The following is a 12,961-nucleotide window of genomic DNA, read 5'->3' on the forward strand; positions in this document are numbered from 1 at the left end:
AGCCAATATGATAGGTAGGTCCTTGTTCTGACTCAACCCTTTCCTGATGCAGGATTCTGTCTGTGGGGCTTACTTCTATCACTACTAACCTGGGTTTGCTGGCCTGTAAATGGGAAAAAGCAGCTCTGGTTATTCAGAGGAGGAGCTTAACCACATATTTAAGCTTAAAGCCATGTGTAGCATATTTATCAGTGTTTCAAGATGCTGGCTAACTTACCTCCACTCACTACTGAGGCCATATTACTTACCTCACTAAATTCCTCCTTCTACATCTAAATTTTAGGTATCCATTTAAATTTTGTAGATTGAGCACAACTGAGAGAGAACCAGAAGATAATGGTGGTAAATAATAATCACACAAACACAAAAAGATACTGAAGTGTTAGAAATGTTTATTTGTCAAAATATTAAAAAAAAAAAAGTGAGAGGAGTGGAGCAAAACAAAGCTAAATTTCAGCTAATGCTGTACCACGATCACAGGTCAGACATTAAAAAAACAAAAGAAAACAAAACAAAACAAAAACCACCACCAAAACCCCAATGGTCCTAGCAATTTCAGAAGATTAGCTTCAATGTTAGAGTCCAGAGCTAACAGAAGAGTAAGAGGTTGCTTGCCACTACATGGTCATTTTAAAGGGAAAGGAGATGTTGCAGGTAGACAGGGAGAAGGGTTCAATCCCTAAGGAAAGCAAGATAAGAGGGGTTCCACTGTTTGGGAAAATGGGGGTGCCAGCATAATCCTTACCTAGGGCTGCTCAGAGGCTGAGAATATAAGGAATAGAGTGAAAGGCTACAGAGACTTATCAGGAAGAAAGAAGTCAACTTAGAATTAAATTAAGAAAGAAAACATAGTTGGTCACAAACTCCTTTGTTTACTGAAACATGAAGCAATGGAAACATCCCGGCAAAGGGGACCGCGCGGAGCAAGTTCTCATTTATGACCGCAGCCCGAGGGTTCAGTCCGCAATTATCCTACCTGAAAGAGAGCACAACACAAGAGGCTTACACAATGCCTGGAGAGCAGCTTGGCTCCGAGTACAAGGGCCCTGGTCCCGTCCTGTATTCCAGGGGGAAAAAAAGAACAGAACAAAACCAAGTCAGACTGGATCAAAAGTTATATCCCATATAATCACCTAGAAGTCTACTACGGCTATACATGGGAATCTATTTAAAGCTACATACAAAACAAGCAGCAATCTATCTGGAAGACTGTTGTGTTGGTGATAAATCTTTCTCATTTTCTTACCCATCTTTTAGGCAAGACTACCTCCGTGATATAAGGCTACTGTCGGTGCAACAAAGGGCATACAGATATTAACAAAAACCAGTAATTTAGTTTTGGGGTCCAGAAAAATCAAAAGATGCCAAGGTCTCAAATATGGCCAATTGCACTATTCTAAATTAGTTTCATTTCAGTCTTTCATAGTAAACAAGTTTTCAGAAGTGACAATCACAAAGGGTATCAAGGAGTGGTTCATTCATCCTCCAACATACCTGCATATTATACTGTCACAGATTTAGAGCCATAATTCTAGTAGTTCCCATAAATAACCAAATCTCCCTTACCAAATCAAAAGAAGAAATCTTAAAATCTCTAATTCTTCCATTGATGATGGGAACTCCAGACACCAATGGCTGGGGGTGGGGGGTGGGGGAGTTAACTCACACCAAGTTCCTCTACTTATTATAGACAAAGGGCCAAATCTTGGTCTTGATCTGTGCCAATCGACTTCAAAAGTTGTGACGTTCTTGAATCAGTTCTGTTAGGGTGAGACCCGAATTTGGATCCCCAACAGTTCTGGAGTATTTCGTCCTGGCAGCCTCATTAACTGGCTCCTGGGACTGCAACCAACTCAGGGTTATTCAGTCCATTTGAGGTTCACACCTGGAAGGTAAGTTTCTTTAAAAGTCATCACTAAAAAGAGGTTAGTAGAACAACCACTGCTTGCAGTCAAAATTAACTTGAAAACACCTTAGCAATACCCTTTAAAGGTCACAATATACTAACTTAACGTTTAACTTTGGAACATATTTGAAGGATGTATAAGTTATCTGATAGAAAATACTTCCTTTAGAGGTATATCCTACTTCATGGCAGATTCAGCAGCATTAAAAGTAAAAATTAACGGCAAACTACACCAGTTCTAAGATTATCTACTTTGTGCACAAGAACACACAGCTACACAGTGGTCTCGGAGATCCCAGTGTTGTCATGGTTGCTCAGGATGTAATTTCTCACAGGTTCATACCATTATTTGCTTCTCACTACATGAAAGGGCAAATTTCTGTCGCTGTTTTCTTTCACACATATACCAAAGGGGTATGTTAGGAACTTTGGAAACTCAGTGGTAACTTTGCTACCAGGCTTCCAGTTCAAGTGATGCTCAATTTCAAGGTACAAGGAAATGAGGACAGAAAGTTGTCAGGATGCAATTTCTACTCAGATAAAGAGATTTATTATCTCTACATACTTGTAATTATTCTTGCCATTCCAACATCTTTGCTATACATTTTCCAAAGTAGGAGAAATTAAGTGTCTAGGGTTACCACCAATGAGATTTTATACACATCAGAAAATTATGTTTTATCTAGCTCCTTAAATATTCCTCTCAAAAAGATTGCTGAAGAAGTGGGAAGTGTTGGGCTCTAAGTGACAGCATTATAAGCCATGCAGAAATACAGCTTAAGTGCCCATGTAGAACAGGATACTCTGGATAACCAATAGGGACTCGATGGGACAGTGGCATCAAAACATTCTGCTTTCAAACAAGTATCTCAGAACTAAACACCTAAAATTTAGAGGATTTTATTTGGCTTATAGATACATTAAAAGAGTTTCCTCTGGTAAAAGCTCATGACCTAAGTGGTAGCTTTATTAGCAAATTGGAAGTCTACAGTTATAGTTAAACTTCTCACTGTGACATTCGTTACTAATTCCTGAACCTGTACTCTTCAGTTTACACCACAGTGACTTCTGTAATGAAAAGAGAAAGTGGTTTTGGAGTCATCCAGCCCAGAGTTTGAATTCTGGCTCTACCTCTCAGTTACCAGATGACTTCAGGCAAAGTACTTAACCACTCCAAGCCTTAGTTCCCTTCTCTGTAAAAAACAAAATATCTTAAAGGCTCGCTATATAGATTAAATGGATATAATGTACAATGAGGGCACTCAACTAATGTTAGTTCTCTTACCTATGTTTCTGTAAACCAGATCTGCTTACACATGATTAAAGAACAGTATTCTGAGTTTGTTGTTGTTCTCTCAGAAGAACAAGCTGGTTGGAGTCATATACTAAAACCTCGACAGGCTGAATGAACCTCTGGCCTAAATTAGAAAAATATTTAAGGCTAACATGCAATTTATACCTTTCGGATCCTGTCCTGACAGCAAACAGGTGGCTTTAGCCTCCTCTATGCAGCATGGGTCTCATTTCAGGGGAACTAAATGGACTCTCTTTACCACACCCACCCCACTCTCACCTCCAGTTTTTAAAAGGCTGAGTACCGCGCTCGGTCCACATACTGCTCCCGCTCATACCGGGCCATGTCATACAGAGAATTCCGTGCAGCTGCTGAAGCCTGAGACAGCTCACTCTCTGGCCCATAACCGTATCCCTCTCCAACTGTGGGGAGCACAGCTGCAGCACGACGCAGGGGGCTCCTGTCCCTTCCATAATAGGAGGAAGTGGTGGCAGCGGCAGCAGCCATAGCAGCTGAGGTGGCAGCAGCGCCTGAATTCGGCAACAGGTGTCTGTCGTAGGGATCAACAGAAGTGGAGTTGAGGTGACTGGTCACAGCTGTGCCCTGGACTTGAGGCAGATGGGACATGGTCTGCTCTGCATAGTTGTACGCAGAAGCTGCTGCTGCTGCTGCCACTGCCTCGTAAGAACGGACTCGGTAACGCTTATAGTAGTCGAGTGCTCCATATGCGTCGTTGTAATACATGGATTCCCCGTAGCCCATGGTGTAAGGTGTGCGCACCGCTCCATACTGTTCATTATATTGCTCGGTAAAGTCTGCCACACGACCCGTACGATCTACTGGGCACTCTTTGGACCAGTGCCCCTCTTTCCCACACCGATAGCAGCCACTCTGGTCTCCCATCCCGGGCGCAGTCCTAAGCCGGCTGGTGGACAACTGCACGTGCATTCGTTTGCCTTGAGGAAAAAGATGTAAGAAGATTTATTATAACTCACTGACATTCTTTATCCTCCCCAAAATGAAAGCGAACTAGTTGGCAAAAGACACACATACGTACACACACTCCTGCGACCCTATTTCAGCAATCCCCTCCAAAAGAAGTTAAAGTTTTAATACAGGTGAGAGCTAGAAAATTTGAGCCCTCAGAAACCAGTCAATACTTTCTACTTGCACCAGTAGACTGATGGATTCCCTCCTCCTCCTGTCTCTACAACTTTATTCTCCCCAACACAGAAACTGAGAAAATTTCCACTTTTCACTATAAAGAATATCATTATTTGTAACGATTTCAAAACCTTATGATTTCCCCAAATCAAACATCCAACAAAACCTGTTACGCCAGAGGAAAGCATTTTACCAACCTTTCATTGATTTATTCAGGGCCCCATAAGGCCTGAGCATTTACTGTAGCTTAAAAACCACAGCAATATTCTGTCCATCTTGCGTCCTCCAGCCATTTTTGCAGGTATCACCAGAAGGCTGTGATGGGTATACAAATCATACTTGGCTCACCATCTGCTTCATCTCTAGTACCTCTAGGAGTTAGTTATATGACCCTCCAGATTTCAACCCCACCCATGCCCACTTTTTTCAGCAAGGGTGAATCCATGCCTACTGTGGAAAAGAAAACTACTTGACCAAGGTCTCTGAACAGCAAGAATTAGGTCTCGAAACAGTACTGGTTTCTCAGGGATGGTGTTTCCATGCAACGGAATGATCAGTATTTCATCCTGCCATGTAGTTTATAATTCTTTATAGGGGATTATCACTTGTTAGAAAAATACAGCTTTTACCTAAAGGCCTCTGGGCACCCATACAAACAAGCCACATCCATACTTCTAGGAAATGACCAGCACTAGGAACAGCTAAGAGAAGAAACAATCTATGCCCTGGGCTTGTGTACCATCAAGCCCAGGGACCCTTACTAATGAAAGCATCCAAGGTCTTTAAAAAGCAGTTTGAGAAAAGGCATATTCTTGGCAGTATTTAGCACCAAACTGCCTAAGACTTTGGAGATCAAGTCAATGCTCTTCAAATTGTAGCCAAAAGGCAGCCAGTACAGATGTAGAGAACAAGAGCTTCGCATCACTCTTAAGGGCTGCTCCGAACAAATCCCCCCTCCGCGATCAGCAAGTTGATCTCTCTGTAACAGACCTTGTTCTGGATGCAGCTATGCGATAGGAGGCCTCGTGCTCCACCATCCTGTTGGAAACAGCCCGATTCAGGACGGCAGCCAGAACAGCGCCATGCACTGACCCTGAGAGGGGAGCGGGTTAGTGCAGTAACATCACTTTAGTCACACTCAGTTCTGCCCAATGTCTAACATTCCTACCACCCCAGTTTCTAGTAGCTGCTGCCTTAAAACTTTCTCTTCAGCAGAAACAAAGGTGCTCAGGTTTTGACTTCCAGCTGCAGAGAGGCAGCATCCACCAAAACCACGGATACAGTCAACAGATAACAAATGGCAATAAAGCAGCATTTAGCCATTCCATTGTTTTCAGAGATTTAGATACACCCATTCTTAGAAGTTATTATAGACTAAATGCTAACTGTGCTTAGAACAGAAACAGATTTTTGCCCCAATTTATATACCAAATGTGGAGTTCCCTGTAATTCAGACTGGAGGATTATAAGTTACTTGTCTCTCAGACATGCATGGTGATACTAATCTGTGTGGTGGACACAAACTGTGCTCTTATTCTGAAGTCACTATAACCATGCCACTCTAAAAAGCAGCCAATCAAGAGACCCAGAAGTACATTTTTTAAGGAAAATATTCCAATTTTACTTGCTCTTTTATAGATTATGGGTCCATTTTTTTGAGAAACAGAACTCAGTGATTTTTTTTTCCCTCGATGCTTCTATTACTACATCCAATCTTCACCCCTGGTTTATTTAGAGTGGAACTCTTAAGTTTATACACTTCTCTGGTAGCTGTGAAAAGGATTTAGGTAGAAAAAATTTTTACCTCGAACTGAAAATCTGCAACAGAAATAACAGGTCTGTTTGTTTTTTTGCCCCACATAATCTTTCCGAAGGTTGTGACAAGACTTTTAATTTAAATACCTAAAGTTCTTTTAATAATTGAAAACTACTGTGCTTCTCTATTAACTTACAGAACCAGGGCAAAGAAAACTGAGAGATTAAATCCTACCACTCTACTACATCTGTAGATGCCAAAAGCTTAAAGATGTTCTGACATCTCCAAAAGTTACTAAAATGTGTTACCATTTCCCAGAAAACCAGCCCAATAAAAGTGTTTTCTTTTGAAAACTGGAACAGAAAAGAGTATTAAAATGCTAAAAGGTGGGCAACTAGGGATCCTCATTGCTGAGCTCCTATTGAGTGCCACGATCTAGAGAAGATTAGGGATGTAGCTGATGCACATCTGTACTCCAGTTTAATGCTTGTTTACATATTGGGGAAAAACAAAACCTCTGACCTCTTAGGTATCATTCCCAATTCACCTGCCTGAATGGTTACTTGGGAACAGCTTCTTTAGGGTCTTCCAATGCAAACTGCTAACTCAGTAGCGGTTCAGTTCAATGCTGCTTGTGGAGAGGAAACAGATCTTAAAAGACCCAGGTGAACTCAGATTCTGCTGCTTCCTCTTAGAAGTCATACAGTGCAGAAGCCTAAATGGCAGCCATTAACATATGAAGGTTCAAAAGATGCCCAAAGTGGCACTCTTAAGAGGCTCCCTTCATTAGGAGATGACTGAAAAGGCTTTATGGAAAAATGTGACAAACTGGTGCCTAGAGTGTATTTTGTGTAAAACTGCAACTTATTACTCAATGTTAATCTTTCTCTTGTCACCTGGAAAAAAAACAGAGCTGGTTATAAAAATGCCTGTATATATACCTCATTGTTGAGTGCTTTCTCCAGACCCAGGCTAAGAAAATGAAGATCAAATAAAGGATTCTTTCTTTCTTCAATAATATTTTAAAAGAATCTCACGGATTATTGTGTTACTCAGATACCCATTTCCTAAAGTAAGCAGGGAGGGTATAGCTCAAGTGGTAAAGCGCATGCCTAGCATGCATGAAGCCCTGGGTTAAACCCCCAGTACCTCCATTAAAAAAATAATAAAATAAATAAACCTAATTACCTCAAATCCCCCCCCAAACAAATAATTAAGCCCACTGTATTAAAACACACATTCTTTCCAAGCCAATTCCCCTCAATTAACTGACTTCCATATACATACTTTTGCCCCATTCTTTTAATTGTATATTAAAAAGGTAAGAACATGCAGTATTATACTAGAATATCTCTGCAGTATGTGCCTGGCTTTAACTGCATTCTTTCTACATTTTGCTTGTTACCTGTCAAGAGAGAAACCCTATATCCAACACTGTCCATTCATGAGCCCCTCCCCCACCAAATGGAAATAACTAAGAATATTTTTAAAGTTGTCTGAAGTGCAACAGCTTTCCAAAATAATAAAAGAAAAACAAATATAAATAAGGAATACTATCACATTTTAAAATAAGTTTCTAACCATAATAGGAACATGCTCATTATTGCAAACACCACTCACCTTTCATCACACAGTGCTTTTACTGTCAAAACACTTCCACATCTATTACCTTATTCTAGCCTCACTATCATCCTGTGAGGGAGGTACGGCAGGAATCATTAACTCTATTTTATAAGTGGGGAAAATGAAGCACAGAGAGGTTAAAACACTTGTCTGAAGTCATACGACAAGTTACGGGTAGCAAGTATCTACAACTTCTGCCCTGTGCTTTAAAGAGCAGCTAAAGGCCAGAGATACTTGACACACCATTTGCAATCTCCACTATTTGCAAAACTTCTGGCCAACTTTTCTTCTCCATTTCTTTTCTCACTGTTTTCTAGATTTAGTAGAGGACCCTTAAGTAATTCTTAACAACCCTTTTAATGGCCCTCAGCGAAAAATAGTCTTAATTTATGAACCTGAAAAGTAGCTGTAAACAAACGTGATCCAAGATGATACCGCCAACAAAAAACTTACAGAACAGCACTGTACAACAGAACTTTCTGTGATGATGGAAACGTTCTACATCTGTGCTAATACAGTAGCCACTAGCCTTGTATGACCTGATTGCTTACAATGTGTGCAGCACAACTATGAAACTAAATTTTAAAATTTATTTAATTTCAATTTAATAGTCACACATGGCTCGTGGCTGCCATATTAGCACAGTTCTAGACATCCTTCAGACAACCTCTTGTGATATTAATGACAACATATGTACCTTTATTAATGACATAAATAATACGATATGAAAGTCCGTACCGGAATCTCCTCAGAAGCAGGACCATCATTTCTATTCAACCTAATATTTTTAGAACTTTCCTTTTTTTCTTTTAGGGTTAAATAATAGTAGGTAGAGTAGAATAGTCTATGGCATGGTTTTTGGCTCTGCTTGTATAGTTCAGACTGAATAAATCTGAGTGCTTAAGATACTCCCCCAAATCCAAATTCCCTAACCAGATTTATAAAATAGAGATTACTCTAGGCGTCTTTGTTCTTTCCCACCACAACCCATCATCCAAGGCAGTAAAGAATATAAATCCTAATCATTTAAACTCTCAAATACAACACTTCCTCACCATAACAAAAGAAGCCAAAGACCTTTATCCTCCCTTCTCCCATGAGGTGCTCATTTGCCCAACAGATTAAACGTCCAATAGCACTCAAATGAATGAAGCCTGCAGGATAAAGTAACCCACTAAAGTTGTTGAGGAACATCTTGGCAAATCTGAAAAGGTGTGTCTGCCTCCCCAAGAGTAGGCTGTGCTTAAGAGTGGGACACATACAATCTTTCCATTATTTCCAGCTAAAATAGAAAACAGAATGGAAGGGTCCTGTGTTCTTCCCTCTGTCTAGAGCTACACCCCATTCAGTTCTGCCACCCAGGCCCCAGAGCAGTTCACCTTGAAACTCTGTGTTGTCAAGGCCCCTGATGGCCTCCACTGCGTCCTCTGCCCGCTCCATGTGTACGAAGGCATAATCTTTCACTATGTCACACTCGATGACTGGACCGTACTCCTCAAACTTGGCCCGAAGCTCTTGGTTGGTACAAGTAGGACTGATGTTGCCTACGTGCAACTTGGTTGAAGCTTTGCTCTTATTCTTGCTGGCTTCCACGTTGATGTTCACCCCGTGCAGCTTGTAGTGGTGCAGGTTGCGTATGGCATCCTCGGCCGCCGTCTTGTCCTCTATGTGCACAAAGCCGTAGTTCTTAATGATGTCACATTCCAGCACCTTCCCATACTGCTCGAAGAGTGAGCGGATCTCCTGCTCTGTGGCCTCCCGGGGCAGGTTTCCGATGAACAGCTTCACCATCCTGACAAGAGCCTAGGAGAGAAGAAACGAGATTTCCAAAAGTTAGGGGTGGAGGGGAGGATTTCAGTGCACTGCATTTCGGATCAAGCCCCCAAAGTTCTTGGCACCTTTAAGATCCTCACACACGCGTTCATTATTTTTTCAGTAGCAGGAGAAAAGGTTTGCTCTTTAGTAGTGGAGCTGTGTGTGACACGCAAACAGGTCGGGTGTCAGCATGCACTGCCTAGTCCATTATCTCCGTGAAATAAGGTGCATTTTAAGTAACAAGGTTAGCTTAAAATACTCTTTTTAGGGGGCTAGTAGAAGAAGAGCCCAAGCAGCGGGCAAGAGGCATATATATCTGACTGTTCCTGGTAACAAGGTTTTGGAGGGAAATCTCTGAACCTCTTCTCCGTGCGCCATCACTTCTCAAGATGCTCTAAGAATAAAAGGCCTCCTTGGCCCCAAACCGAGACCCCTTCCCCCAGCAGCCCAACTTCAGTTCGTTCGCCCCAACAAAGACTCGACCCGACCCCTGCCCCGCCCCCTCCAGAGACCCGGCCCCGCCTCCTCCCGTTGTATTCCCCGGACCTCCCGCAGCAAGAGGAGAAACCCAAACCTCGGGCCATCCCCGTCCGCCAGGGGCCCGGCCCGACCCGCTCCCAGGTTCCCCACACACCCACAAGACCCCCTCGCACCTCCGGTGGCGGCGGCGGCAGCGGCAGCTCCCGCGTCAGAGAGAACCCTACAAAATGGCGACGGCCGCTCGAGCCTCGGCGCGACCGGGCCCTTTCTCGCGCGCCAGCTCACGCACGCGCGGGTGCGCGCTGCCCTCCTCCCCTTCCCCTCGCGGGAGCCAGGCGACCAATCCCGCGGCCGCATACAAATAGATGCCCAGGGCTCGGCTCCCAGCCGCCCCGATACAGGGGCGGGGCCAGCTGGTGACGGCACTGCGGAGCGGAGGTCAGCCCGCCCCCTGCCTGGGCTAGCCAATCACCACCTTGGAAGGTGGGGGCCGGCGTTCATACGTCAGAAGGGCTCTGGACGCAACCACTACCTTGATGAAATCAGAATCCCGGGAGAGTCACCAACCATCACAATGGATCGTGCTATTGGGCCGGCTAGGGGTGGGCGGCAGCTGATGACAAAGGGTTATCTCACTGGGTCCCCTAAAAGGGGGTTTTCTTAGTGGCCTGGTCAGCCGCTGGCTGCTTGGGACATTTTGGGAATACAGGCGCGCAACATTTTAAGCAAACCTAGTCTTTTTTTGGTAAGAGCTTTTAAACATAATTTTTAAAAATTTAATTGCAAACAGTGTTATTCATTGGTGAGGCAACTTGAGAGCCAAAGATGGCAGAGCTGGGATAGCTCTAAGAGACATTTTCTGCAGGCTACATTTAATCAGCTGTGTTTTGTTTGTCCTGTGTATACGAAGGTTAGTTATCTCTCTTTAGCCAGAGAATTAAGCACTAATTGTGTGTCCTTCACAGTGCCTAGTCCGTGATGAGCACACCAAAGGAATACTTGGTGCAGAGGCCCAGAGAGGTTTCTTGTGGGGGGCGGGGGGCGGGTAGGGTAGAGTCTCCACGTCCACATCAAGCTGCTCGAGGACTGGGCAACTGAGTCCCCCAGTCACTTTCTAGCTTTCAAAATTCAGCTGTGGTCCGAGGGCACCTCCTGGTGGCAAAAAGGAAACTATAAAGGTGGATTACTCACGGCCACCTTTGAACAAAGAAAAGACATTTATGGAGATTAATGGACTGAGCTCATCTCCAAGTGGAGCATGCCAGGGTGATTGTCAGTCAACATTCCTCATTGCTATTCTTTCTCCTATCAGGCACAAATACCCCAGGCTGCCCTCTTCCTCCCCAACTACTTTGATTTGTTTCTTTCACTGAATTCTTTGTTTCTCAGCAATTTCAGAAGAGGCACCGTCCTTCCAATTTTGATAACACACATGTCTCCCCCTAATTCTGTGTACCTCTCCTGTTCCCTTCTCCTCTTGGTCATTTCCAGTTTCTCTCTACACTCAGACTTTTAAAGCATATATAGGGACCTCCTTGCCCATTACTGAAATAGCTTTCATCTTCACTATTACTGTTTTCTAATTTGGGTTTTTTCCCTGTGTACCAGAACTTCGCAAATAGAGAGTGTGAACCTGCTATCCCTTACCTTGGTATACACATGTATTTTGTGTTCTTTCCTCCTCTCCAATTCCCCAGGTTTTCTGAAGTCACCAAAACGAATGTCCTTTGAACAGTTTTCACCATTCTAAAATTTTCATTCATTCACCATCCTTTTCTCATGGGCTTTTATACTGTTCCTTCTCATAGCTCTGACTACACCATTCCATCTCCTTCTCCTCACCTATTTCCCCATTCTTATTTATTCCCTTTTACCTCCCTTCCCTTTCCCTCAGAGGCAACCATTAAATGAATTTCGTATTATTTTCTTTGTATTATTTCTTGCAAGACATGTCTTTTTAGTGCATATTTTGCTTTTGCTGTTTTAAAAAATGATTTATTGTGGACATTTTCAAAAAGGCACAAGTAGTGAATATTATCAATTCCTATGGACTCCTTACTCAGATTTGACAATTATCAACATTTTGCTGATCTTATTTAACGTAGCCCCTCTACTTTTGTGTGTGCATGTCAGGGTGGGGGTGGGCTGGAGCTTTTTATATATATCATTTTGCTTGTAATGATTTCACTATCTGCCTCTAATTAAAATATCAGCTCTATGCTATACTAATATCTAATATTTATATTCAAATTTCCCCTAGATTGTTTCAAGTATATCTTTTTACATTGGGTTTCTTCTAATACGGATGTAAACAAAGTCCACCCATTGTACATTTGGGTAAATTAATTTATGCAAGTGTTTATGTAAACTGTATTGTATAGCTCATTGTTTCTTACTTTTTTCACATAAACACTATGTTTCTGTGTGATAACTAACTACTAATACTCCAGTGTGCAACCACCATATTTACCAGTCTCCCAGTTTAGGACACGCAGATTGCCTCAAACTCTTTCTGTTATCAGCAAGGTTGCAGTTGACATCCTTAAGTTAATTATGTGTGCTCTAATGGATTGGTGTGAGAATTTGAGGGGAAATAAACTAGGGCAGAATTGCTGGGTTGCTGGGTCGTAGGGTTTATGTGGAACTAACTTGTCCAGGTAGTGCCAGGTTGCCTCTGAAACCAGTCTGCCCTCCCACCTCCAGCACCTGAGGGGCCCTGCATCTCAATGTCTCTGCCAGTATTTGACAGTATCTGGCTGTCTAATTTTTGCCAGTATTAATAGATATAGAGTGGTATATCATTGTTGCTTTAATTTGCATCTCTCTGATTATTAATGATTTTAAGCATCTCTTCTTATTCCTCTTAAGTTTTGGAGGTTTACTCTTCAGTAATTTTCCTATTCGTATCTTTTGCCCATGTTTC

The 12,961-nt window shown here is 42.6% G+C and overlaps 1 protein-coding gene across 6 annotated transcripts; it reads right to left on the minus strand.

The window, feature by feature from the left end:
• Positions 1-372: 372 nt before the first annotated feature.
• Positions 373-10,366, minus strand: LOC102504388 (RNA-binding protein 4B). Of its 6 annotated transcripts, none has more exons than XR_004323442.1 (4): positions 10,212-10,366; positions 9,123-9,546; positions 1,667-4,156; positions 373-1,057 (listed from the first exon to the last, which is right to left on the minus strand). XR_004323442.1 is itself a non-coding variant. In XM_032489924.1 (4 exons), exons 2-3 carry the CDS (start codon positions 9,532-9,534, stop codon positions 3,489-3,491), a joined length of 1,080 nt encoding a protein of 359 aa, XP_032345815.1. In that variant the 5' UTR covers positions 9,535-9,546; positions 10,212-10,366; the 3' UTR covers positions 373-1,885; positions 3,480-3,488. The 6 variants fall into 6 exon arrangements, 5 of the variants coding, with proteins under 5 accessions (XP_032345815.1, XP_032345813.1, XP_032345814.1 ...); XM_032489924.1 differs by having other exon boundaries at positions 373-1,885; positions 3,480-4,156; XM_032489923.1 differs by having other exon boundaries at positions 378-976; positions 3,480-4,156; positions 10,212-10,365.
• Positions 10,367-12,961: the final 2,595 nt, after the last annotated feature.

Source organism: Camelus ferus, chromosome 10 (genome assembly GCF_009834535.1).
Source record: "Camelus ferus isolate YT-003-E chromosome 10, BCGSAC_Cfer_1.0, whole genome shotgun sequence".
NCBI classification, from domain to species: domain Eukaryota; kingdom Metazoa; phylum Chordata; class Mammalia; order Artiodactyla; family Camelidae; genus Camelus; species Camelus ferus.